This window comes from Carassius carassius, chromosome 28 (genome assembly GCF_963082965.1).
Source record: "Carassius carassius chromosome 28, fCarCar2.1, whole genome shotgun sequence".
NCBI classification, from domain to species: Eukaryota; Metazoa; Chordata; class Actinopteri; order Cypriniformes; family Cyprinidae; genus Carassius; species Carassius carassius.
In genome coordinates this window covers 29,666,384-29,693,871 of record NC_081782.1, presented here as the reverse complement: position 1 = coordinate 29,693,871, position 27,488 = coordinate 29,666,384, and the positions used below count along the sequence as shown (strand labels likewise).

General features: G+C 40.5%; 1 protein-coding gene and 1 long non-coding RNA gene across 2 annotated transcripts; both read right to left on the bottom strand.

Annotated features, from left to right (window-relative positions):
- Positions 1–110: 110 nt before the first annotated feature.
- Positions 111–27,488, bottom strand: ppm1lb (protein phosphatase, Mg2+/Mn2+ dependent, 1Lb). The gene is made up of 4 exons (XM_059514964.1): positions 26,813–27,488; positions 9,325–9,499; positions 7,173–7,334; positions 111–1,257 (listed from the first exon to the last, which is right to left on the bottom strand). Exons 1-4 carry the CDS (start codon positions 27,167–27,169, stop codon positions 908–910), a joined length of 1,044 nt encoding a protein of 347 aa, XP_059370947.1. The 5' UTR covers positions 27,170–27,488; the 3' UTR covers positions 111–907.
- On the bottom strand, positions 13,381–18,330 carry LOC132108538 (uncharacterized). The gene is made up of 3 exons (XR_009424472.1): positions 18,111–18,330; positions 17,447–17,844; positions 13,381–13,504 (listed from the first exon to the last, which is right to left on the bottom strand). It is a non-coding gene; the product is annotated as an uncharacterized LOC132108538 (long non-coding RNA).

The following is a 27,488-nucleotide window of genomic DNA, read 5'->3' as shown; positions in this document are numbered from 1 at the left end:
AAAACGATCTATCTGTTTGTCTATCTATCTATCTATCTATCTGTATATCGTATATCTATCTGCTGTTTCCAGCAAGCAAATCTATATAATGTAACACTGGAGACAAGGACTTTCATCAATATATATATTTATTACAGTTTTATGTTTTTGTCTTTCACTAATTACATGTTCCCCTTTTAACAGTTTCATTAACGCAACAAAACAAATACAAACTGTACTTAACCATTCTTCAACATATAACAGCATTTTAAAGAAATGTATTTTTCAGTCATGTACTAAAGAGTAAGATGCATCATTTACATGTTCACCTGGTGTTAATATTTAATATAAACATTCGTATTGTTAGTTTTGTCTCAGAAAGACATCAATCGATTGAGTTTCGATGTGCATATGACACGTGCAGACACTGTAAACACAAATGCAGGACAACACAACACTTCTGGCAAATAAATTCATCATAAGAGCATTTTAATTCAAATAAGGCAACATACTTGGATTCAAATCTTCCAATGTCTTCCAATGTCCAATCTTCATATTGAATTATGAGACTGTAAGTCAGATATACCTGAAATATTATCAAGGTGTTTTTCTGCAGACAATCATCACCACATACAGAAGAGATTTAACTTTAGCTCATTATAAATGTCTCTGTATTAACAGAAAATAACCGTTTTTGAACAGTTTTTTATGAAAGAGCTGCACGAAGATTAATTTTTATGTTCCATAGGGGAGCTGTTCCTTTAATGAGGAAGTAATTGCTTAGATTTGTAATATTCAATTTAAATTCAAATAGTTGCTTCGCCAAAAAATAAATTTTTATCTTATGTTAAACTTATGCATAATGATATTCACTCATTCATTAAAACATGTTTTCATTGCCTAATCACACGTGAGAGCTGATTCTTCTTCACTGGCCGGGGGCCTTGGAGCCTCTCTTCCTGAACTTGACCACCATCACGGTGATGTTGTCTGGACAGCCGCGGGAAAACGCCTGAAGGACGATGCTCTTCGCACCGAAGTGCGGTTCATCCAGATGCGCTTTAATGAAATGCACGGCTTCCTCGTTGCTGAAGGCGTCCCAGAGTCCATCTGACGCTAGGATCATGAACTGAGGCTGTAGTTTGTCCAGGTCAAAGGTCAGCACGTCGGGGTCAGGGATCAGCACGTTCAGGTTCTTCAGTGGGTAGTCACCGAGTGACCGTGACATAGCCAGAACGCCCTGCACACGCCACGAGCCATTAAAACTGATGAAGCCACCTACAGCAGAGAAACTCATTACTTTGGGATTTCAGCAGGACAATCACTTCAAGTCATTTAAGAAGATATTTCATAAATACACTCTTTTCTCTCTTTTCCACACAAACACAAACACCCATACATACAAAAACACACAGACACCCACATTCAAACACACACAAACGTACACACAAACACATAAATACAAACACACACAAACACCCATACATACACAAACACACACACACACACACACAGAAACACACACACAAACACCCACACAGAAACACACACACAAACACCCACACAGAAATTCAAACATACAAACACCCACACAAACACCCACACAGAAACACACACACACACAAACACACACACACACACACACACACACAGAAACACACACACAAACACCCACACAGAAATTCAAACATACAAACACCCACACATAAACACAAAAACACAAACACCCACACAGAAACACCCACACACAAACACCCACACAGAAACACCCACACACAAACACCCACAAACACCCACACACAAACACCCACACAGAAACACACACAAACACCCACACAGAAACACACACAAACACCTACACAGAAACACCCACAAACACCCACACAGAAACACACACACAAACACTCAAAAAGAAATTCCAACATACAAACACCCACACATAAACACAAAAACACAAACACCCCCACAGAAACATCCACAAACACCCACACACAAACACTCACACAGAAACACCCACACACAAACACCCACAGAGAGACACCCACACACAAACACCCACACAGAGACACCCACACACAGACACCCACACAGAGACACCCACACAGAAACACCCACACACAAACACCCACACAGAAACACCCACACACAAACACCCACACAGAGACACCCACACACAAACACCCACACAGAGACACCCACACACAAACACCCACACAGAGACACCCACACAGAGACACCCACACACAGACACCCACACAGAGACACCCACACAGAAACACCCACACAAACACCCACACAGAGACACCCACACACAGACACCCACACAGAAACACCCACACAAACACTCACACACAGACACCCACACAGAAACACCCACACACAAACACTCACACAGAAATTCAAACATACAAACACCCACACACAAACACCCACACAAAAACAGAAACACCCACACACAAACACCCACACAGAAACACCCACACAGAAACACACACACAAACACTCACACACAGACACCCACACAGAAACACCCACACACAAACACCCACACAAAAACACAAACACCCACACAGAAACACCCACACACAAACACCCACACAGAAACACCCACACACAAACACCCACACAGAAACACACACACACAAACACTCACACACAGACACCCACACAGAAACACCACACACAAACACCCACACAGAGACACCCACACACAAACACCCACACATAAACACAAAAACACAAACACCCCCACAGAAACATCCACAAACACCCACACACAAACACTCACACAGAAACACCCACACACAAACACCCACAGAGAGACACCCACACACAAACACCCACACAGAGACACCCACACACAGACACCCACACAGAGACACCCACACAGAAACACCCACACACAAACACCCACACAGAAACACCCACACACAAACACCCACACAGAGACACCCACACACAAACACCCACACAGAGACACCCACACACAAACACCCACACAGAGACACCCACACAGAGACACCCACACAGAGACACCCACACACAGACACCCACACAGAGACACCAACACAGAGACACCCACACACAAACACCCACACAGGAACACCCACAAACACCCACACACAAACACCCACACAGAGACACCCACACAGAGACACCCACACACAAACACCCACACAGAGACACCCACACAGAGACACCAACACAGAGACACCCATACAGAAACACACACACAAACACCCACACAGAGACACCCACACACAAACACCCACACAGAGACACCCACACACAGACACCCACACAGAAACACCCACACACAAACACTCACACAGAAATTCAAACATACAAACACCCACACAAAAACACAAACACCCACACACAAACACCCACACAGAAACACACACACAAACACTCACACACAGACACCCACACACAAACACCCACACAGAAACACCCACACACAAACACCCACACAGAGACACCCACACACAAACAAACCCACACAGAGACACCCACACACAGACACCCACACAGAAACACCCACACAGAGACACCCACACACAAACACCCACACAGAGACACCCACACAGAGACACCCACACACAGACACCCACACAGAGACACCAACACAGAGACACCCACACACAAACACCCACACAGGAACACCCACAAACACCCACACACAAACACCCACACAGAGACACCCACACACAAACACCCACACACAAACACCCACACAGAGACACCCACACAGAGACACCAACACAGAGACACCCATACAGAAACACACACACAAACACCCACACAGAGACACCCACACACAAACACCCACACAGAGACACCCACACACAGACACCCACACAGAAACACCCACACACAAACACTCACACAGAAATTCAAACATACAAACACCCACACAAAAACACAAACACCCACACACAAACACCCACACAGAAACACACACACAAACACTCACACACAGACACCCACACACAAACACCCACACAGAAACACCCACACACAAACACCCACACAGAGACACCCACACACAAACAAACCCACACAAACAAACCCACACAGAGACACCCACACACAGACACCCACACAGACACCCACACAGAAACACCCACACAGAAACACCCACACACAAACACCCACACACAGACACCCACACAGAAACACCCACACAGAGACACCCACACAGAGACACCCACACACAAACACCCACACACAAACACCCACACACAAACACCCACACACAGACACCCACACACAAACACCCACACAGAGCCACCCACACACAAACACCCACACAGAGACACCCACACACAAACACCCACACACAAACATACACAAAAACAAATACAAACACTCACACACTCTTACACAAACCTGCAAATAATCTTTGTTATCATAATAATCTTATTTTCTTAGCAATGGGTGTCAAAATATCAGCTTCAGCTTCATCATTCACATAAAAAACAAAACAAAAAAAAAACGATTATTTGCTCATAAAATAAGTTGTTTTTGTTGTTTTGACCTATGTATCGTTATTCTAATAAACCAGTGACAATTCTCAGTCAGGGTATCTGCAGGATTTTTTAAATCAAATATAAGACTTTTTAAGACCCTACACAAATAAAGATGAATACTGTATGAGTGGGGTAAAGCAATGTCTATAGTAACATACTGAGCTGTAAAATTACTGTAGAAAGCATGAATTACAGATACAGGTTTCACAAGGACATGTTTCTAAAATGATAAACTTCACACTTCAGACTTTTTTAAGAAAAGGAATGGGTCAAAAGCATCAATTATTATCAATCAATTATTATATTAGTTAACATATAAATATATGGTTTTGTTTTGCTTGTTTATATTTGTATAATGTGTTGATTTTCGCTTTGGTCTGAACAAGAAGAGCAGAGAGGTTTATTGAAAATGCCAGCAGGTGGCACTAGGGATGCACCGAAACTAAAATACTCGCTCGAAGCCGAACAAAATGAAACACTGGGCCGAAAGACAAACACCCATTAGGGTTATTGGCATTATTTGCCCACGTATTTTGCCAATTGTTTTCACCATTGCATAATTTAAATAGCCAAAATGTGCTTTTTACTGTTAAAAATATGTACTTAACACTGAACCTTTTTTTTGACATTCTAGCACACATTATACCAACAAATCACAATTTAACTTAAAATGAATACATTAGTAAAATAATATTTTTGGCCATTTTGAGACCACCTTCTTGAATCCGGCATGTATTTTTTTTTTACCGTACAAATACAACCCGAATTCCGGAAAAGTTGGGACGTTTTTTAAATTTTAATAAAATGAAAACTAAAAGACTTTCAAATCACATGAGCCAATATTTTATTCACAATAGAACATAGATAACATAGCAAATGTTTAAACTGAGAAAGTTTACAATTTTATGCACAAAATGAGCTCATTTCAATTTTGATTTCTGCTACAGGTCTCAAAATAGTTGGGACGGGGCATGTTTACCATGGTGTAGCATCTCCTTTTCTTTTCAAAACAGTTTGAAGACGTCTGGGCATTGAGGCTATGAGTTGCTGGAGTTTTGCTGTTGGAATTTGGTCCCATTCTTGCCTTATATAGATTTCCAGCTGCTGAAGAGTTCGTGGTCGTCTTTGACGTATTTTTCGTTTAATGATGCGCCAAATGTTCTCTATAGGTGAAAGATCTGGACTGCAGGCAGGCCAGGTTAGCACCCGGACTCTTCTACGACGAAGCCATGCTGTTGTTATAGCTGCAGTATGTGGTTTTGCATTGTCCTGCTGAAATAAACAAGGCCTTCCCTGAAATAGACGTTGTTTGGAGGGAAGCATATGTTGCTCTAAAACCTTTATATACCTTTCAGCATTCACAGAGCCTTCCAAAACATGCAAGCTGCCCATACCGTATGCACTTATGCACCCCCATACCATCAGAGATGCTGGCTTTTGAACTGAACGCTGATAACATGCTGGAAGGTCTCCCTCCTCTTTAGCCCGGAGGACACGGCGTCTGTGATTTCCAACAAGAATGTCAAATTTGGACTCGTCTGACCATAAAACACTATTCCACTTTGAAATAGTCCATTTTAAATGAGCCTTGGCCCACAGGACACGACGGCGCTTCTGGACCATGTTCACATATGGCTTCCTTTTTGCATGATAGAGCTTTAGTTGGCATCTGCTGATGGCACGGCGGATTGTGTTTACCGACAGTGGTTTCTGAAAGTATTCCTGGGCCCATTTAGTAATGTCATTGACACAATCATACCGATGAGTGATGCAGTGTCGTCTGAGAGCCCGAAGACCACGGGCATCCAATAAAGGTCTCCGGCCTTGTCCCTTACGCACAGAGATTTCTCTAGTTTCTCTGAATCTTTTGATGATGTTATGCACTGTAGATGATGAGATTTGCAAAGCCTTTGCAATTTGACGTTGAGGAACATTGTTTTTAAAGTTTTCCACAATTTTTTTTACGCAGTCTTTCACAGATTGGAGAGCCTCTGCCCATCTTTACTTCTGAGAGACTCTGCTTCTCTAAGACAAAGCTTTTATAGCTAATCATGTTACAGACCTGATATCAATTAACTTAATTAATCACTAGATGTTCTCCCAGCTGAATCTTTTCAAAACTGCTTGCTTTTTTAGCCATTTGTTGCCCCCGTGCCAACTTTTTTGAGACCTGTAGCAGGCATTAAATTTTAAATGAGCTAATTAAGTGGATAAAAGTGTAAAATTTCTCAGTTTAAACATTTGCTACATTATCTATGTTCTATTGTGAATAAAATATTGGCTCATGTGATTTGAAATTCCTTTAGTTTTCATTTTATTAAAATTTAAAAAACGTCCCAACTTTTCCGGAATTCGGGTTGTAAATAGAGCCTTGCTGAGCAGAAGAAACATTACAGATCCCAATTTTCACACTATCTGTGAATGTTATAATACATGTATATTAAAAGAGTTGTTGCAATTATTATTATTGTCTTACCTTTTATATATAACAACAGTAAAATTACAATACTAACATTTATGAATGTTGATGGGAGGTGTTGCTTTTTGTGGTGTGTAGTTGTGGCCTTAAATTTGATCAAACTAAACTTAAGATTAAGACTTTTTAATATCCTTGGAATCCCTGCCAAGCACAGGCAGAGATGAATCAGACGAGCTGCTCACCTGCTTTCTTGATTCTCCTCCGCTCTTTAAGGTTGTAGGGTTTGTGGTCATGTGACAGCGGGACAACATTACCGTCTTTATCACAGAGAACCGCCCTCGAATCCCCAACATTAGCCACAGTCAGCTCCTTCTCAGACAGCAGAGCCACCAGACACGTGGTGCCTGACCGAGACACAAGCCAGCTTAAATCAGTTTAAAACACTCTTAACCAGACGATAGTTACACTTCTATGGATTACTTGATTGCATATGATTTACACAACAGCTGTACATCTATTGATTCTCCCTAATTCCTCTTGTAAAATAGTCCACGGTTTATACACACTCAGAAACTCTTCCAGGTTTGTGGACGTTCACACAGAGATCAGTCAGTAATCATGTGACTACAGTGCATTTGATCACTGGACATACACAAATCATTTCAGGCTTAATAACTGTTCAACATTGCATCAATTAGAAATGAACACATTGTCTTTATTTGAATTATCAACCAGTAGGTTATTTAACCACGTCTTTAGAAGGCTTTCAAAACACATTAAAATGCACAAATTCATTCAATTAAACTTTTTTAGCATCTGATCCTCTTCCACCTTACATATTTTATTAAGTGGCTTATTTTAATTTAACATTTTTGTGATTTAATTAGCTTTTCATTAAACTCAAAAACCCCCTGTTCCTTCACAAACCCCAGTTTGAGAAACCTTGACATTATATTATGTTTAAATGCACTTAATGTTGTTAATAACAATGAAAGAATATATTTTCTCTGTCTATGTATTTTTATATCAATATGGTACAATATTATTCTATTTAAATCAATGCAATAAACAAGATATGTCAAAAGTAATCTAAAAGTAGTCCGATTACATTACCTAAAATGTGTAATTTTATTACATTACTAGTTACAGTTTTTCTCATGTGATTTGGAATCAGTAACGGATTACAATTAGTAAGTTTCTGGTTAAAGTACACAGTTCTGTGTGAAGCAGTGCTGTTCACAGTATGTAGTGAATGGGTGCCGTCAGATTGAGAGTCCAATCAGCAGATAAAAACATCTTGTGAAGCCAAAAGCTGGATGTTCGTAAGAAACAAATCCATCATTAAGGGTGTGTTTACACTTGCCGTTAAGCAACAGTTGACAAGGGTGCTTTTAAAGTAAATAAACAAGCTGTCAGTGTTTAGTTACAAAGCCAAGTTGCTATGACAACAGCTGCAACAGTAGCTTAGCGCTGCAGAAATGTCCAGAAGGAGGAAGTTGGCTCTTGTGTTGGCTTTTAAAGTTAAGAGTGTCGGTTCACAGCGACGTTTGTGGGTGCTCTTATCATACAACTTCTGCTCCGAAACTAGTGCGATAAGTATATGTACCAGCAAAGACTACAGGATACCAAAGATGTCAATCGTACAGTTTTGAATGGGGAAAATGCATCACTCAATATGGCCGCTCAATCGAACCAAGCCCCGCCTTCTGAAAGACAGCCAATCACTAATCAGTAAAGTCAGCGTGTCACTGTGGTCCTGGTCTCACGCACTGGCGGGTCTAGCCTGAGAAACAAGCCTTCTTTAACACTATTTGAGCACAACATTCATGATACAGTCGATGTCAGATTTCACTGGTGAATCCAAACATGAAATTTACAGAAAACCTTGGTGAACAGTTTTGGAGAATTTGATGTTTTCCTCCCGTGAAAAAGTGCATCTGCTGTTGTCTCTCACATATTTGTTTAGAGCTGTTTAAACGCAGCTTGATCTGTGCAGATTTCTCTCCTGATTCAGACCAGAACACTTTTTCACTGGAGGAAGTGTTATTATGGATTATAGACTCTATGTGTTTGAGTTAAAATCATCTTAATGCTGGATGTGTTTCATCTTTTGTCTTCTCCAGATGTTCACTGATGGACCGGAGTGCTGTGGATTATTGTGATGTTTTTATCTGACTCTCATTCTGACGGCACCCATTCACTGCAGAGCATCCATTGATGAGACACTGATTCAATGCTACATTTCTCCAGATCTGATGAAGAAAAAAATCTCGAAAGGCCCGAGGGTAAGCACATTTTAATTTTCCCTCAGTGTAGTGCTCAGCTCCGAGGTCTAATGCTTGTAGACTAAATAAATCTTCATCAGACCACAGGTTCACTGCTGTGAGCTCTCACCGGCTTCATCGAAGGAGGCCGACAGTTTCTCCAGGATCTCTTTGTCCATGTCCAGTATCTGCTGTTTGAGGATGGACTGGCGGGTCAGAGCGCTGTTCTCCTTCTGCGTCTCGTAACGCTGAAGCTGCTGCTGCAACATGACGGGGAGATGTGCCTTGGCATACTCTGCTGCCGCCTGACACACAAACAGACAACAGAGACGTTTATTCAACCGCTCGACAGAACCTGACACTTCACTTCATGTGTGTATGTGCTTTACTGAGAGGAGCTATTTCCTGTGTCTTGGTGTAAACAGGCCTAAAGAACACAGATGGTTCGAAGAGAAGTATTTTAATCTGGATATAAACTCTGGTAAAAAAATAGCGAGTAGCCGGGTGCTTCCTGCGCTCTGACGAACCTCAGAGGAATATTAATTACACGCGCATCATTAGTGGCCTCCAGTCCAGCATTCAAGAGAGCGCTAGAGATGATCAGATGAAGAGATGCACTGCTAAACGCACATTAGATGCAACCGGTGCATGTTTATCAGCTCTCTGCTCATCTGTGCTACCTAAATCTACAGTTATAGATGACAGCTTTGTTTGCATACACACACACACACACACACACACACACTCTTTAAATCTAGGTTAACAGAGGTGTTTTCCTGTAAAGGCGTAAGCCTGCTGTGTGAGAGATATTTGGAAAAGACTCAAAACCACATCGAAATGAACTACATGATGCACTTCACAGCATGGATGGGTGATAAATGCACTGATTTGCACAGAATTGTGTTCACTAACAGGGAAGCTCTCTATTAGTATACCGTTTCTTTTTTATAAATGAGGACGTCCCCAAAATAGGTTTCTCTTTTTTGGAGGTTTTACCATGTTTAGCTCACTTCTGGGTACAGATTGGTCTTCAAAGTATGGTTAAACAGACGCACACAAACACAGCGATGAGTCAAAACGTCCTGGTAATTTACTGACCCCCTTCACATCTGATGCTCATGTCCTTTAACATACTAGACACCGACCAATGAGAAGCATTTTTCACACTACACTTGCTTTACACCATCTACTACCAAACGAATGACACAGCAGTCCAAGGACAAACGGAAACCCAGTGAACGAAGAAAATTAACTCGTTAGCAGCGTCATGTTTCGAATGCTTTGCCTCTACACTATCCATATTTTACTACATGTTGCTTTGCTGGCCGTAAATGCATGCAATCACGATGAATCCTAAACTTCCTTTAAGTTTCCTCCAGAGAAACTGTAATTGGCACGGTCTGCTTTATTTGTTCCCTTTGCTCTGCTGGAGCTTGAATGCTTTTCTTCTTTATATATATATATATGTTTTGTTTACACACGCTTTTAACCAAAATAAAACCTTATAACGTAATTGTTGTGTATAATGCCTAATTATCAGCTTGTTCAGAAATTGTGACAAAAACTTGATTATTAAAAAGAACGCCTTTCTCATTAAACCTCATTTAAATAAGCAAATATTCAATATAAAAATATATAGCAAATATAAAAATGTTTTTTTTTTATATGAGCCCAAATATTCGAAAGCAATATATTTTAGAAAAATGCACATCCCTAGTTTTAACATATCATCTCGCCTCATTCTCGTGAACCCAAAACCCTTTTACGTAACACCCCAATTGTTTTTACGAATTGCAGAGAATGGTTTTACTGGTTATAATGGGACCTGTTCTGGTTTTAACAGAGACTGTAATGGCTCCTGTTGGTCTCTGCTGGTAATTATTCTGCAATCGGTGGCTTGTTTAAACCACAGAATCTTAAAGGAATTGGTCCCAAACACACTGCAGGAAACATCTGTTTGTAAGGTATTTGTAAGTGGAAACCATCAGAATTTCTGTGATGCTTTCTATTGTTTGTTTTTTCAGCAGGATAGTTTCTCACACTTGCGTTTCAACACAACTGATTCATCTTGTTTTTAACCTGACAAAAGCATTCATTACTAACGAATCATTCCTTGCCACATATGAGTAACAATGAGAGAATTTCTATTTTTGGGTGAACTAACCCGTCAGATGTTTCAGATCACAAAGCACTTCAGCCCTCTCTGCATGTGTTATGGATTTTGATCAAAGAATGTCAGTCCCCTCTGACTTAACCAAAATATTCTGTCCATATGATTGTGGATCTTAGTCCTGATGTGCTGAAGGGGGCTTTCCTTTCATCCAATGACAATCTGATTTAAAACTGACTGCACAACTGTCAGCAATCACACACACACACACCTGCAGTGTTTTAGGACATGCATGCATCAGTGCTGTATGGAGTGTGTAACATCAGCTTTATGAGAAAATCACTAGATCTTACTGTAGTGGAAAAGTGCAAGCTGAACTAGAATCTACTCTGATTTTAGTTATTCCCAACTAGACCAACACTTAGCTTGCACACAGATTGAAAGAAGTTCATTAATGTTTTTCAGGTTAATTTCACAGTGTGTGTGAGAGCGTTATATTAAATGGACATAAACCATCTGCAGCAGTCTGGAGAATACCATCAGTGGCCAAACATGTGCTCAGCAGAAGCAGTTCTTCATCTTTAGAGGAGCACAGATGTGTGCATGAAAAATAACATCATTCAGTTTGAGAGCAGACGTCTGATGCCACTGGGTGCCACCAACCTGTTACCAGCAAGCAACCAGCAGCTGGTGATGGTCTCAGAATCAACTAATGTAAGAGCCGTTCGGGAGAGAGACGGAAACTGTGTGGAGAACCATGAGCGGAAATCAGTGAATTAAAGAGGAAACTGAAAGAACAGTGAGAGGTCACATGTCCATGGCAAGTTTGAGTGTGCTGTTAACAATCGAGTGCAATCAGATACACAGTTCTCACTTTTTGACCTGCAGGGTCCTCTATTGCTTTCATTTGTTTGCCTTTAATATAATGGTTTGCATGCATTTGTAAAAAAAACAACAACAACAGAAGTCATTTTCTATAAAGTTCTACTTTCATTGGAGCACCAAACTTTACCCCTACCCTAAACCTACTCACTTTTTTATTGCAAAAACTAACCTTTAAAAAGCAGCATAAATGTATTACAAACAAGTCATGATGCATTCCAAATCTTCTGAAGTCATATGAGTAAATGATAAGGTTTTAATGACTTGGAGTATTAATATTTTTTAAATAAATTATGACTGTAGTTGTACCTGCCTGTTATATTATTAACAAATGGTAGGTTTAGATGCAGGGGTTGGGTCATGTGCTCATAAATGTGTTAATAGTGAAATGTAAATAAAACTGCTGTGACTGTTTACATTGAAAAATCCCACCGCAATATACGAACGCAATATTACCCAATATATGATTTATAGGGCTGTCAGTTTAACGCGTTTAACACTTAATTAAATAGATATGAAAAAATAACGCATTATACTATTTTAACGCAGTTAATGCACTGGGACCCCCCCCCAGACCTGTACGTCATCATACAGTTCATGCAGTTGACTGTTGACAGAGGCTAACAGGGTAACAACCCCATTAATGTAAAGCCCTAAAATTCAAGATATTGGGACAAAAATGCTCCTGTATGAGTTTTTGTCTCATAATTATATCATATGATAAGGGTTACTTATCACACAAGCAGCGAGAGCAATATTACGAGTGTTGTTTATGTCTGAATACAAGTGCAACAGTGACTTTATAAGAGTTCTGTCACAGTGCTTCTGTGTGGAGACGAGGATCGCCGAGACGAAGGAGAACAGTCCTAATTAAGTTAATATTGTTTTATATTTTAAACACAATATTGTCTGTCTTTGCTCAGTTTTGCCAACAGAAAACATTACCTAAAGCCACAGCAGAATTGTTGCGCATCTCAGGGCAGCATAGTTTCACGTTTTGAACAAATTGGATGAATCAATTATTCAAAGGTCCATTCATAAAGTGAGCCGTTTAATCAGTTCTTGAATGAATCAGCCGTTTGAACGATTCAATGAATGTCTCATATGCTTTCTTATTTAGAAGGGATTAAAAGGGATAGTTCACCTAAAAATGTTTAACTATGTCATAATTCTTCAAACCTGAATGACTTACTTTCTTTTGTGGAACATGAAAGAAGGTATTTTGAAGACTGTTTTGGTTACCAATGACTTTCATTGCATAAACGAAACAATACATTCTCAATTTATCTTCTTTTACGTCTTTTTATGCTGTTGTAACCTAGTTTTATGTAGAATATAGTATTGCACGGTGCACCGATACTTCAAAAGTATCGCGATTCTCAGAAATTAAAAAGGTCGTGGCCAAAAGTTTTGAGAATTACATAAATATTCATTTTCAAAAAGTTTGCTGCTAAACTGCTTTTAGATCTTTGTTTCAGTTGTTTCTGTGATGTACTGAAATATAATTACAAGCACTTCATACGTTTCAAAGGCTTTTATCGACAATTACATGACATTTATGCAAAGAGTCAGTATTTGCAGTGTTGGCCCTTCTTTTTCAGGACCTCTGCAATTCGACTGGGCATGCTCTCAATCAACTTCTGGGCCAAATCCTGACTGATAGCAACCCATTCTTTCATGATCACTTCTTGGAGTTTGTCAGAATTAGTGGGTTTTTGTTTGTCCACCCGCCTCTTGAGGATTGACCACAAGTTCTCAATGGGATTAAGATCTGGGGAGTTTCCAGGCCATGGACCCAAAATTTCAACATTCTGGTCCCCGAGCCACTTAGTTATCACTTTTGCCTTATGGCACGTTGCTCCATCGTGCTGGAAAATGCATTGTTCTTCACCAAACTGTTGTTGGATTGTTGGAAGAAGTTGCTGTTGGAGGGTGTTTTGGTACCATTCTTTATTCATGGCTGTGTTTTTGGGCAGAATTGTGAGTGAGCCCACTCCCTTGGCGCTTGCTGGACTTTCTTGGATGCCCTGAAGCCTTCTTTACAAGAATTGAACCTCTTTCCTTGAAGTTCTTGATGATCCTATAAATTGTTGATTTAGGTGCAATCTTAGTAGCCACAATATCCTTGCCTGTGAAGCCATTTTTATGCAACGCAATGATGGCTGCACGCGTTTCTTTGCAGGTCACCATGGTTAACAATGGAAGAACAATGATTTCAAGCATCACCCTCTTTTTAACATGTCAAGTCTGCCATTCTAACCCAATCAGCCTGACATAATGATCTCCAGCCTTGTGCTCGTCAACATACTCACCTGAGTTAACAAGACGATTACTGAAATGATCTCAGCAGGTCCTTTAATGACAGCAATGAAATGCAGTGGAAAGGTTTTTTTGGGATTAAGTTAATTTTCATGGCAAAGAAGGACTATGCAATTCATCTGATCACTCTTCGTAACATTCTGGAGTATATGCAAATTGCTATTATAAAAACTAAAGCAGCAACTTTTCCAATTTCCAATATTTATGTAATTCTCAAAACTTTTGGCCACGATTGTATTTTTCTCCTCACACAAGCAGCAAAAAAACACTACAGTGAGATGGCTGCATTAGTGGCTTTACTAAACTGATTTGGCTTTACTAAAATGTGTGAATAATCGCTTTAAATAGTTTAAATAATTTGTTCAGATGAACAAAGCACAAGGTTTTCTTGCATAATTAACATTTTAATTGTTTGGTCAGACAGTTCATATATAATAATGTGGCGAGTGGGGCGGGTGGCCGAGGGACGTGGGAACAAGGAGGGAGGCCGGCAATGATTGGTAAATCAGTGACACCTGCGACCCACTGCCGGTCTCGAGTCCCACGAGGCTTTTAGTTGTGTTTTGGTTTTATTTGAGCGCACCAGTCGTCCGTGAGGGGCTGGTGCGCTGTTTAGTGTTTATTTTGAATTATTAAAATTTCATGTTGATTGTCCGCCGGTTCCCACCTCCTTCTTCCGGATGAATACGAAGGTTTATATCATTACAGTGGTGCCGAAGCCCGGGAGAAGGAGGGACGCGCTGCTGAAGATCCCTCGCCGCTGTGGTGAATCCACGGTGCCACAGAGCAGGTGAGGAGGATGCCGCCATGGACGCTCGAGGCGGTGGACTGGAGCAAGTTGCCGGGGACGGGCGAGCTCGCTCCCGACTATCCGCTATCTGGAGGGGCGGCTGCCGTCCGTGAGGGAGCGGAGGAGTCGGCGCCGTTCGCCAGGGGGCCGGAGCCTGCTGCCTCCGTGAAGGTATCCGGAGGAGCAGGGAACGGGGGACTCCTGCCGGCTGCCCAAAACCGGAGGAGCCGTCGCCGTCCACCGGGCGGCGGAGGGGTGTCGTGCCGTCCGCCGAGGGCCATCCAGTGCCACCGCCAGGCACCGCGGAGATCGACCAGCCGGTGGAGGGCCGAGCAGCAGTGCGTCTGGGAACCGGAATTTATTTTATTTTTTTCTCTCTCCCCTCTCTCGTCCCTGTCGCTCCTCCTTCCATCTCCTTTTCTCTCGCCTCGTCTGTCCTACCCTCAGGTTCCCGCAGGTCCCCGTGAGCGGTCCCCCCAGAGGGAGGGGGGGGGGGAGTAGAGCGCAGTCTCGAGGGTACCCCCCGGCCTGCGAGGAGCGATGGGGGTATGTGGCGAGTTGGGCGGGGCCGAGGGACGTGGGAACAAGGAGGGAGGCCGGCAATGATTGGGCAAATCAGTGGCACCTGCGGCCCACCGCCGGTCTCGAGTCCCACGTAGGAGATGGAAGGATATAAAACTGGAGCGACGACAGTGAAGGACGAGAGAGGACCAGGCCTGGGCTTTTAGTTGTGTTTTGGTTTTATTTGAGCGCACCAGTCGTCCGTGAGGGGCTGGTACGCTGTTTTGTGTTTATTTTGAATTATTAAAGTTTCATGTTGATTGTCCGCCGGTTCCCGCCTCCTTCTTCCCAATGATTATGGAGATTTAATGCATTACAAATATTCACATTAATCTGGGATTAAACGTGGAGTTATGTTCTGTATGCTAAATATGAAAACGAGCGTATCTGCACAGCACCTATAACTGCGCTTTGTATCTGCTGATTGCTGATCGAGATTCACATGCTTGGTTCACTGACCCTGTATACTCATTCATTTCGTTCATAAACGAGATGTATCAGTTCATTCGACTCATTCACGAATGAGAAGATCTCTCGATCTCGTTCAGTGAAGGGCGTATGGGTTCACTACATTCAACAAATCACATGCTCCGTCACATCTTGAATAACTCTTTGACCTGATGAAACAGTTCACAGAGCTGTTCACGAGCTGCGCATGCGCTGCTAATAGCACTGTGCTCGCGCGCTGCTGTGGAGGGAGGAACTTCAGTGAACGAGAAATATGAGTCAGTGGGTTCCCTGAACGAGAACGATTCGCTCACCTAAAAGATTCATTCACGGACGAACCATCACTAGTGCAATTTCATATAGCCTATATTAAATATTTGGAATACATATATTCATATTTTATTAGGTTCTTTGATAAGGTTACAATACGAAGGTCTAAGCAGCAACGTATCTTCCGTGATGTCTGATGCACGGGTCGGGGCGGGTAAAGAAATGTTACTTTATTTGCGGGCTGGGGCGGGCCAAATAATTTCATAAAAGCGGGGCATCTCCAGGCTGCATGTGCGAGCACAAGTGATACTATGGCCGCCGGTCCATGACTGTAGAAAAAGATGATGCTCATTAAAGCTCACTGGCTGAGTTTTCTCCTCTGAAAGAAAAGGTTGCACAACTGACAGAATAAGTTACAATATCTGAGATATTGCTGCTAAATTTTGTTAGCTTTTTTTTTTTTTACTTGAATGCCATTGCTTAAATTGATATTATTTATCTTTTGACATTTAATCGTCTGAGTTCAGAAACATTGTTTAATATAATCGCTGTTCATATTTTTATTCAAAGTTCAGAATCAAGATACATTTATTACTCTTATGTTTCTTATGATAACTGAGATAAATGCTGCTAAATTTATTCTTTCTTTACCTTGAATGTCATTGCTTTAATTTATTTTTTATATTTTGATATTTCATATTTTGTTCACGTTTAATATATCTGCAGTTCATATGTTCATTTATTAGTGTGTTATATGATTAGAATGTTGTCCTGGTTTTAAAATAAAGCACAGCAATGATTTTTTAGAGTGTATTTTCCCTTTCAGGAAAAGTATCGAAATCGCAATTCTTGACTAGGTATCGGTATCGAAACAATAATTTTGGTATCGTGACAACACTAGTAGAATCAAATCAAATATTTCTTTCTAAGGCTACTATTTGTAATGTCTATTAATACTTTCTAATTTAAACACAAAATAGCTTTAAATAATCTTTTGAGGGTATAATTTAATAATGAAGATAAAATTCCCAGTGCCTTTTAAGTCAGTATATTGATCCCAAAGGTTTCTTATTTAAAGCAATGGAGGACTCTGCGCAATGAAAATTTATGCTAAAGGGTCCGGAGTTGGGAGTGAGAATGAAGCTATGTTTCCATCCACCTACTTTTATGCGCATTTTGGATGAAAAATCCAACAAAACAAAAAAACGCTGGATGGAAATGTCATGAAAGTGACGATTTTGTTCTCTTTGAATCATTGGATGGAAATGGTGCTTTATTCACAACTGTTTCATGCAAAAAAGGCACTTCCAAAACTCGGGCAACAAAAATGGAAACATAATACATGTATTTAAAAGTTGCATTTCCATCTCTGTTGCAACAGTTTTCGAAGTGTCTAAATGTCACTGGTGTTTGGTGATGAGTCTTTGGCTCAAGATCTGCATTTAAAATCACTTCAGACCAGTCAAGTTCTTCCACGCTGACACTTTTTGCACCTTATAGACAGAGGCACTGTCATGTTAGAATAGAAGAGGCTAACATAATAACGTTTGCTATAAATTTAGAAGCACACAATTCCCCAGAATATCATTATATGCTCAAACACTAAGATCTGTATTCATGGAAATTACTAAAGTAGGTCATTAGAAGGGGTGCCAATACTTTTGGCAATATAGGCTAATGTATGTCTAAACAGCCATTTACTAAATAAATTAAGCCAACTTATGATTCATTTGGTTTCTCTAGCCAATGTTTCTTTAATAAAAAAATTTAATGAAAATAGATGTATTAACATGTACTAAAAGTTGAAGTATAGGTATCGACAAAAAAACTAAACAAATGATTGTATTATTATCAATACACAACTTCCATTTGAAAAATACCCTGTTTGACATGCAGACGTTCACTAAATGCTCACACAAACGCTCAAGCACATACTCTCACACATGCATACATTACCACTTATCTAACGCTCATCCAGACGCTCGCCCACACCTCATCAAGAGCTCACATGTGCTCTTCTTAACACATGCACTCATCCAATGGTTCACACTTACGCTCACCCACACATTCATCCATAATCTTGAGTCATGAGGTCTGAAATTACATGCACGATTGTGCAGTTTTACTCTCTTTTGTTTATAATGCACTCTATCCAGGGTTCTTACAAAAACTGCTAAATGAAATTCCAGGACTTTCAAGCACTACTTTTTGGTTTTCAAGGACTTAAATCAGAGATTTTACCTATCAAACGATTTTGTTATTATCTTTCAAATCCTAATAAACTAATAAAACTAAATGGCACAAATAAAGTGCAGCACAAAAGCATGCAATGACTGTGGCAACTTTAACATTTGAAAGGATATTATGGCAAAGTTATCGCTTTACTTATTCAAACTGATTTTTGTTTTCATGAAAATGATTGACCTGAAGAATGAAAGCTGTATCCTACACTTGGGAAATTATGAGTTGTATCACCACTTATCAACACTTGGGAGTGTGACAATACACTTAGCAATACACATACTTGGTTCGCTAGAAGGAGACAATATTTTAATACTAATTTTAAATGACAAACTATTTATTTTATTCACACATCAAAACAGTGCAGTTGTATTTTAAAATATTTTAACTAATCTAGGACTGTAACTAATAATTGTTTTGGTAATCAAGTAATCTAATGATTATTTAGACAATCGAGTAATCTGATATTTAACAAATACCTGCAGAGGGTGCCTAACGGCCTGGCCATGCTTCACTTCACAGTGATTCAAGGACGTTTAAATCCATGTAATTTTAATATTTGACCACATTCAAACTCAGAGCGAGGGTTTGCACATTTATTTTAAAGGGGTCATGTGATGTGATTTAGATTGTTCCTTTCTCTCTGGAGTGTTACAAGCTCTTGGTGCACGAAGAAGATCTATAATGTTGCAAAGACTAAAGTCTCAAACACAAAGAGATATTCTTTATCAAGTTAAGACTCGTCCACGTCCCCTAAAACACCTCGTTTAAACACACCCCCCACATCTCTACATGACTGTGTGGAAATATTTGTGTAATGCTGCCCAAATGTTCACGCAAAGAAAGAAGTAACGTGGTTTCAGTAACACAGTTAGTGTTGAAGCAGTCGTGTCAGAGAGATGTGTGTGTATCTAGGAGAAAGAAAAAGCACTTTATTTGGTCTTCAGAAAGTAGATGCATTTAGGAATCTTTAAGATCACTTACAACAGAACAGCAGTGCATTTTATGGACGACCGTTTCATGAACCTAGAAGAGGAAGTCATTCTGACTTTACTTCGACAATCTGCTGATTCTGAATCAGCTACTAGAAGTGTGTTTTGTTATTAGTTTAAGTATTTGCTTATTGAATGTTCAAATGGAGAGTTTTGCACATCGCGCACGCGTGTGTGTGTGTTTGTGTGTGTGTGAGAGAGAGAGAGAGAGAGAGAGAGGGTTACACAGTGTAGTCAGCTGTCTTAATCGTCCATGTCTTGTGTACTACAAACACATATGAGCTTTATCACTGTGTCTGTCTCGACTCTGTTCCTCTTTCAGCTTGAACTGATGGTAAAACTAAGGACATTATTAACAGTCTTTACATTTATTTTGAAAGATGTAGCTCACGATTATGGAAAGGGGCGTTACATTTCGGAAAAATGCTTGCAGTGTTCAGCCAATCACAATGCACTGGGTCAGTTGGCCAATCAGAGCAGATTACTCTTGTCTGAAGGAGGGGCTTTGTAGAAAACTATGTGTTTGAGAGAGACGGGGCAGAGAGGATCTACAATAATGTACAGTGTTTGAAAAATAATGTGTTTTTTGAACATTAAAACATGTCAACAAATTCTGTTACACCAAATAATGATCTTTAAAAAAGCATCATATGACCCCTTTAAAATCGCGATGTACAACAAATTGCATACTTAGAAAAATGTTGATGAGATCTCCTGTGTTGGCATAGGTTTATAAATGATTTACGTTACAAATCTAGTGAGATAACATGCAGTGTTTTCCTAAATGAATGTTAAGCAACACAAGGTCACAGTATACGCAGAGGAAGAGTTTGTGTGAGATGGAGATGGGCTCCACACTAAATACCGCATCAAGAGAATCATCTACAGACCATCCTAGACAGATTCTTCTTTGGCTTAACTATCAGCCTCATCAAGACAAAAGTTTTATTCCAGCCTGCACCAGGAAAAGAAGACCACCAGAAGCGGACCACCATCGATGGCTCCCAGATCTCAAATCTTAGCACCTTGAAGACCTGGGCAGCACAATCTCCAGCGACGGATCCCTGGACCAGGAGATCAATGCCAGAGTCCAAAAGTGTGCTCCAAAGTTATACAACACAGTGGCATTCGCCTCTCAACAAAGCTCAAAGTATGCAGAGCAGTGGTCCACACCTCTCTTCTGTAACGCTGTGAAAAATGGACGCTCTACCGGAGACATATCAAACAGCTGGAGCAGTTCCACCATCGCTCGCTCCAGGACAAAGTCACCAACCAAGAAGTCCTGGACAGAGCTGGCTCAACAAGCATTGAATCTATGATTCTGAAAGTGCAGCTCCGATGATCTGGCCACATCATCCTCATGGACCCACAGAGGACGCCAAAGCAGGGGTTCTTTGGAGAGTTGGCCACAGGGTCCAGACACCAAGGGTGCCCAAAGAAAAGATTCAAAGATAACCTTAAGTCACATCTACAATGGGTCGACCTGAACCCAAAGCAGCCGGAGCTTGCCGCCTCTGACAGAGCCAGTTGGCACGCCCAAATAAATAAAGCATCTACCACATTTGAAGAAGATCATCACCATCATCTTGCAGCTGCAAGATGGTGAACCTTGCCCCCTCTCCAACAGCCTCTGTGCTTCTGCCTTCGGGCTTCGAAGACACATGAGGATCCACAGATGACTGCACAAGTCTTGATCCTCATTCTCGGCTCCTGAGAGACTAGCACCAGTTTTATCATTCAAGTACTAAAACGGAAAAATTGACTAAATTGCCTATGCCTAAACATAATACATAATTACTAATACACTCACTTTGGCCTCATTCTGAGAACTTTACAACAACGATTGTGACATAGTTATTGCACTTCTTCTAATCTGCTGCACTGGATACATTTATATATATATATATATATATATATATATATACAGTCGTGGCCAAAAGTTTTGAGAATTACATAAATATTAGTTTTCAAAAAGTTTGCTGCTAAACTGCTTTTAGATCTTTGTTTCAGTTGTTTCTGTGATGTACTGAAATATAATTACAAGCACTTCATACGTTTCAAAGGCTTTTATCGACAATTACATGACATTTATGCAAAGAGTCAGTATTTGCAGTGTTGGCCCTTCTTTTTCAGGACCTCTGCAATTCGACTGGGCATGCTCTCGATCAACTTCTGGGCCAAATCCTGACTGATAGCAACCCATTCTTTCATGATCACTTCTTGGAGTTTGTCAGAATTAGTGGGTTTTTGTTTGTCCACCCGCCTCTTGAGGATTGACCACAAGTTCTCAATGGGATTAAGATCTGGGGAGTTTCCAGGCCATGGACCCATAATTTCAACATTCTGGTCCCCGAGCCACTTAGTTATCACTTTTGCCTTATGGCACGTTGCTCCATCGTGCTGGAAAATGCATTGTTCTTCACCAAACTGTTGCTGGATTGTTGGAAGAAGTTGCTGTTGGAGGGTGTTTTGGTACCATTCTTTATTTATGGCTGTGTTTTTGGGCAGAATTGTGAGTGAGCCCACTCCCTTGGATGAGAAGCAACCCCACACATGAATGGTGTCAGGATGCTTTACTGTTGGCATGACACAGGACTGATGGTAGCGCTCACCTTTTCTTCTCCGGACAAGCCTTTTTCCAGATGCCCCGAACAATCAGAAAGGGGCTTCATCGGAGAATATGACTTTGCCCCAGTCCTCAGCAGTCCATTCACTATACTTTCTGCAGAAGATCAATCTGTCCCTGATGTTTTTTTTGGAGAGAAGTGGCTTCTTTGCTGCCCTTCTTGACACCAGGAATTGAACAAGAATCGAACCTCTTTCCTTGAAGTTCTTGATGATCCTATAAATTGTTGATTTAGGTGCAATCTTAGTAGCCACAATATCCTTGCCTGTGAAGCCATTTTTATGCAACGCAATGATGGCTGCACGCGTTTCTTTGCAGGTCACCATGGTTAACAATGGAAGAACAATTATTTCAAGCATCACCCTGCTTTTAACATGTCAAGTCTGCCATTCTAACCCAATCAGCCTGACATAATGATCTCCAGCCTTGTGCTCGTCAACATTCTCACCTGAGTTAACAAGACGATTACTGAAATGATCTCAGCAGGTCCTTTAATGACAGCAATGAAATGCAGTGGAAAGGTTTTTTTGGGATTAAGTTAATTTTCATGGCAAAGAAGAACTATGCAATTCATCTGATCACTCACTCTTCATAACATTTTGGAGTATATGCAAATTGCTATTATAAAAACTTAAGCAGCAACTTTTCCAATTTCCAATATTTATGTAATTCTCAAAACTTTTGGCCATGACTGTATATATATATATATATATATATATATATATATGCAATATGTGTTTAGACCAGGGGTTGGCAACCTACGGCACGCGTGCCAACAGTGGCACGCAGAGGGATAATCGCTGGCACGCAAGCAATAAGGAAAACTGTATAATGACGAACAGTTTGATGTAATAACTTCTCATAGTCACACAGCCTGTTAGGAGCTACAAATACTATTAAAGTGTGAGAATTAACTTGCATGGATGCACGTGCAAACACTGCACATACTAGGTGCTTCAGATCAAAGCCTCGGTCTAACAGCACTCGTCAATGTCAAAATGACTGAGATGGCCAATCAGATCAAAGTAGGCGGGGTTTACTGTTCACAGAAGCAGAGCGCGAAGCGTCAGTTTAACGTTAAAGAGAGTGAGGTAAGATTAAGCTGCAAATCAATTAACATTAGTCAACTTTTAATAATACGTTTTACCATAGAAATGTTAAATGACCTAAAGCTATATCCAGTGATGAAAAATTTTCTGAAATTATTATTATAACCTTTATTTAAACAGGAAAAGTCCCATTGAGACACAGTCTCTTTTACAAGGGAGTCCTGTATAGCACGTGCAATCATCACAAAATTTACAATATATTTGCATGTGAAGATGCAGTGACTTTAAAATATATAAACAAACAAAAATAGTGGCTAGAAGTCAATATCCACCCACCATTAATTAAAGCAATTACACATGTCCGTCCGCATATCCAATATTCTTTTTTTAAAAGAAGCTAATGAAATCAGCGCACCAATCTTTAATCTAGACTGTAGTTCATTCCAGGACGAAGGACCATAGAATGACAGACCCCTCTTTCCTGCTTCAGTCCTCATTCTTGGTACATTAAAAAGTAGTACATCACTAGATCTTAATCGATATGTACTTTGGATACGAACAAATTTTAAACAAATATAAGACGGCAAAATACCTAAAATCGCTTTATAAATAAAAATGTACCAATGTCGCATCCTGCGCGATTTAAGTGACGGCCAATTTACCATATTGTATAAGATGCAATGATGTGTCTGATAGCCAGCATTTGTAATGAACCTGAGAGCCGCATGATAAAGAGGGAAATATGGCCATTTTGAGAGAAAGAAAGTGGGGGGGGGGGGGGGTAAATTGTCTCTCTCTGCAGACAATGAAGCGATTTTGCCCCTTTGTTGTTGAGAAATATAATGTAGCGATTCAGTATCGATTAATAAAAGTAGCGTGACAACACTCTGAATGCTACTTTTTGCACAGCACGATCTCAGATCTCTGTGTGCGAGTGGTGTGTGTTGTGTGTGTGTGTGTGTCTGTGTGTGCACATTCATCAATTAAAGCAGTGCATTAACGTTGATTAAACGTTAAAAAACGTTTTTTATCGTATAATAAAAAATTGAGTATGTACCGTTTAAATACAGAATTATATCGGGGTGTGTGGGGGGGGGGGCTGTGTTGGCACAGTGGTTAACCATAAAAATAAAAAATGGCACGTCATGCCGAAAAGGTTGCTGATCCCTGGTTTAGACCATGCACCTTATTATTATTGGTTTGGTTGGTTATTGGTTGGCGCTCACAGACTGTTTTAGATCCACACTGATCATCAGTTGACGAGTGTCTGTGTGTTGTTAATGTCATATAGAGATCTGATACCATAGTTGTTCATCACAGTACTATATTTACCATGAACTAAAATTCCCCATTTTTTTTAATTATAGATAAAATATGCTGTGCTAACAATACATACAGCATAACACTTGCTATTCTCATTAAGAGCTGTGCTTGATGGAAAAGGGAAGTAGTATGACATAATGGCAATTGTATTTATATTTAAGCATTAGCAGACACTTCTGAAACAACATTTGTTGAAAACTATTTTACAGCCTTAAGAACTTGAATGTGCACCAAATGAGACAGACACCAAATCAGTTCTGTATGTGAAAAATTCTGCTGAAATGTCTACAAAAAATGACCAAATAATGATAACAAAAGTGTGTTTGTGTGTGTGTGTGTGTGTGTGTGTGAAATCCAAACAGCTGTCATTTTCTCTTAAATATGTACAGCACAAACATAATGCTTAATGTAATATAACTTCCAAACATTTCCAAATAATGGAACAATGTTTAGTACTGTTGTAATATATTATTGGGGAAAAATGTACTCTTAAAAACTGTTATCTTATGTTCATACTAATAGGAGACCTTGTGCTGATGTCAATGCAAGCAGTACATTTGATGGAAACATAATATTTCAATAATCAACAGTATTCAGAACTAAACTGTCAGTGAATCTTTTATAAACAAATGCCTTTTTTGTCAAAAATCATTAGGATATTAAGTAAAGATCATGTTCCATGAAGATATTTTGTACATTTCCTACTGTTTATATATCAAAACTTCATTGTTGATTAGTAATATGCATTGCTAAGAACTTGATTTGAACAACATTAAAGCTATTTAAATATTATTTTCTCAATATTTAGATTTTTTTTTTTTTTTAGATATAGTTGTATCTCGACCAAATATTGTCCTCCTAACAAACCATACAAAAATGGAGAGATTATTTATTCAGCTTTCAGATGACAAAAAATAACCCTTATGACTGATATTGTGGTTCAGACTCACAAATGTCCCAGGTTAAAAAAAAAGTACACTTTCTACTTACCAACGGTGCTCTATTTTTGCGCACTAATTTTGTACTGTACTTGATACACACAAAAAAATTATTCTTATCCTAACCCTCACCATGAATATGAACTAAAATGCACTTTTAACATACTTTCTCTGCATTTAAACAAAATGATGTTTTTTGTTAAATAGAGAGTAAGTATGTTAAAAGCACATTTTAGTTCATATTCACGGAATCATTTTACTATAGGCTATTAAGTACAAAATTTGAGCGCAGATGCACAGACAGACAGACAGACAGACAGATGCATGCACAGACAGACAGACAGACAGACAGACAGACAGACAGATGCATGCACAGACAGACAGATGCATTTATAGACAGACAGATGCATTTACAGACAGACAGACAGACAGATGCATGCACAGACAGACAGACAGACAGATGCATGCACAGACAGACAGATGCATTTACAGACAGACAGACAGACAGATGCATTTATAGACAGACAGATGCATTTACAGACAGACAGACAGATGCATGCACAGACAGACAGATGCATTTACAGACAGACAGACAGACAGATGCATGTACAGACAGACAGACAGACAGATGCATGTACAGACAGACAGATGCATTTATAGACAGACAGATGCATTTACAGACAGACAGACAGACAGATGCATGCACAGACAGACAGACAGACAGATGCATGCACAGACAGACAGATGCATTTACAGACAGACAGACAGACAGATGCATTTATAGACAGACAGATGCATTTACAGACAGACAGACAGATGCATGCACAGACAGACAGATGCATTTACAGACAGACAGACAGACAGATGCATGTACAGACAGACAGACAGACAGATGCATGTACAGACAGACAGATGCATTTATAGACAGACAGATGCATTTACAGACAGACAGACAGACAGATGCATGCACAGACAGACAGACAGACAGATGCATGCACAGACAGACAGACAGATGCATGCACAGACAGACAGACAGACAGATGCATGCACAGACAGACAGACATGTTCACCTCTCCTCCATGCCCATCGAAGACGCCGTAGATGTTGGTGTGGCTCTGGTTGAGTGCGTCTGTGAGGATGTTGAACCTGTCCTCCATGTGATCCCTCCTGCCCTGGATGGAGTACACTGCTGCGCCGCTGCTCTTGTGCTGCCACGTCTTGGAGAACTCCTCATGCAGCACCCCCTCGCTGTGCATCATCTCCGCCACCCTGCCCTTCATCATGCTGACGGCGTCCCGGCTGGAGCGCAGGATGGTCTTCACCTCGAGGACGCTCCAGAACACCAGACTGCCTCCGAGGAGCAGCAGAGTCTGCGGCCGCAGCAGCACACCGCGCGCGCTCCGAGCCAGAAGAGCCAGCGGACTCATGCTCCCTCTCTCTCTCACACACTCACACACACACTCTCTATCTCTCGCACTCAACTAATGAAGACAGCGCATCACACACAGACGCTCCTGCTCTTCTCCACTGCGCTAATGACGCGTGCACGCATCAGAACCCTGTTCATGTCAAGACTTGTCCCTCCAAAATGATTAGTGCATGCAAGTTTGCTTTCTTTTTAAAATAATATCCAGATACAGCGCTCGTTTCCCTTCAAAAATGGTAAATAAATACCGTGTTTACTCCTCCGACACGGCAGCACGGGCAGGTGTTCTGTGTAGCGGGTGCGCGCATTCCGCATGCTCG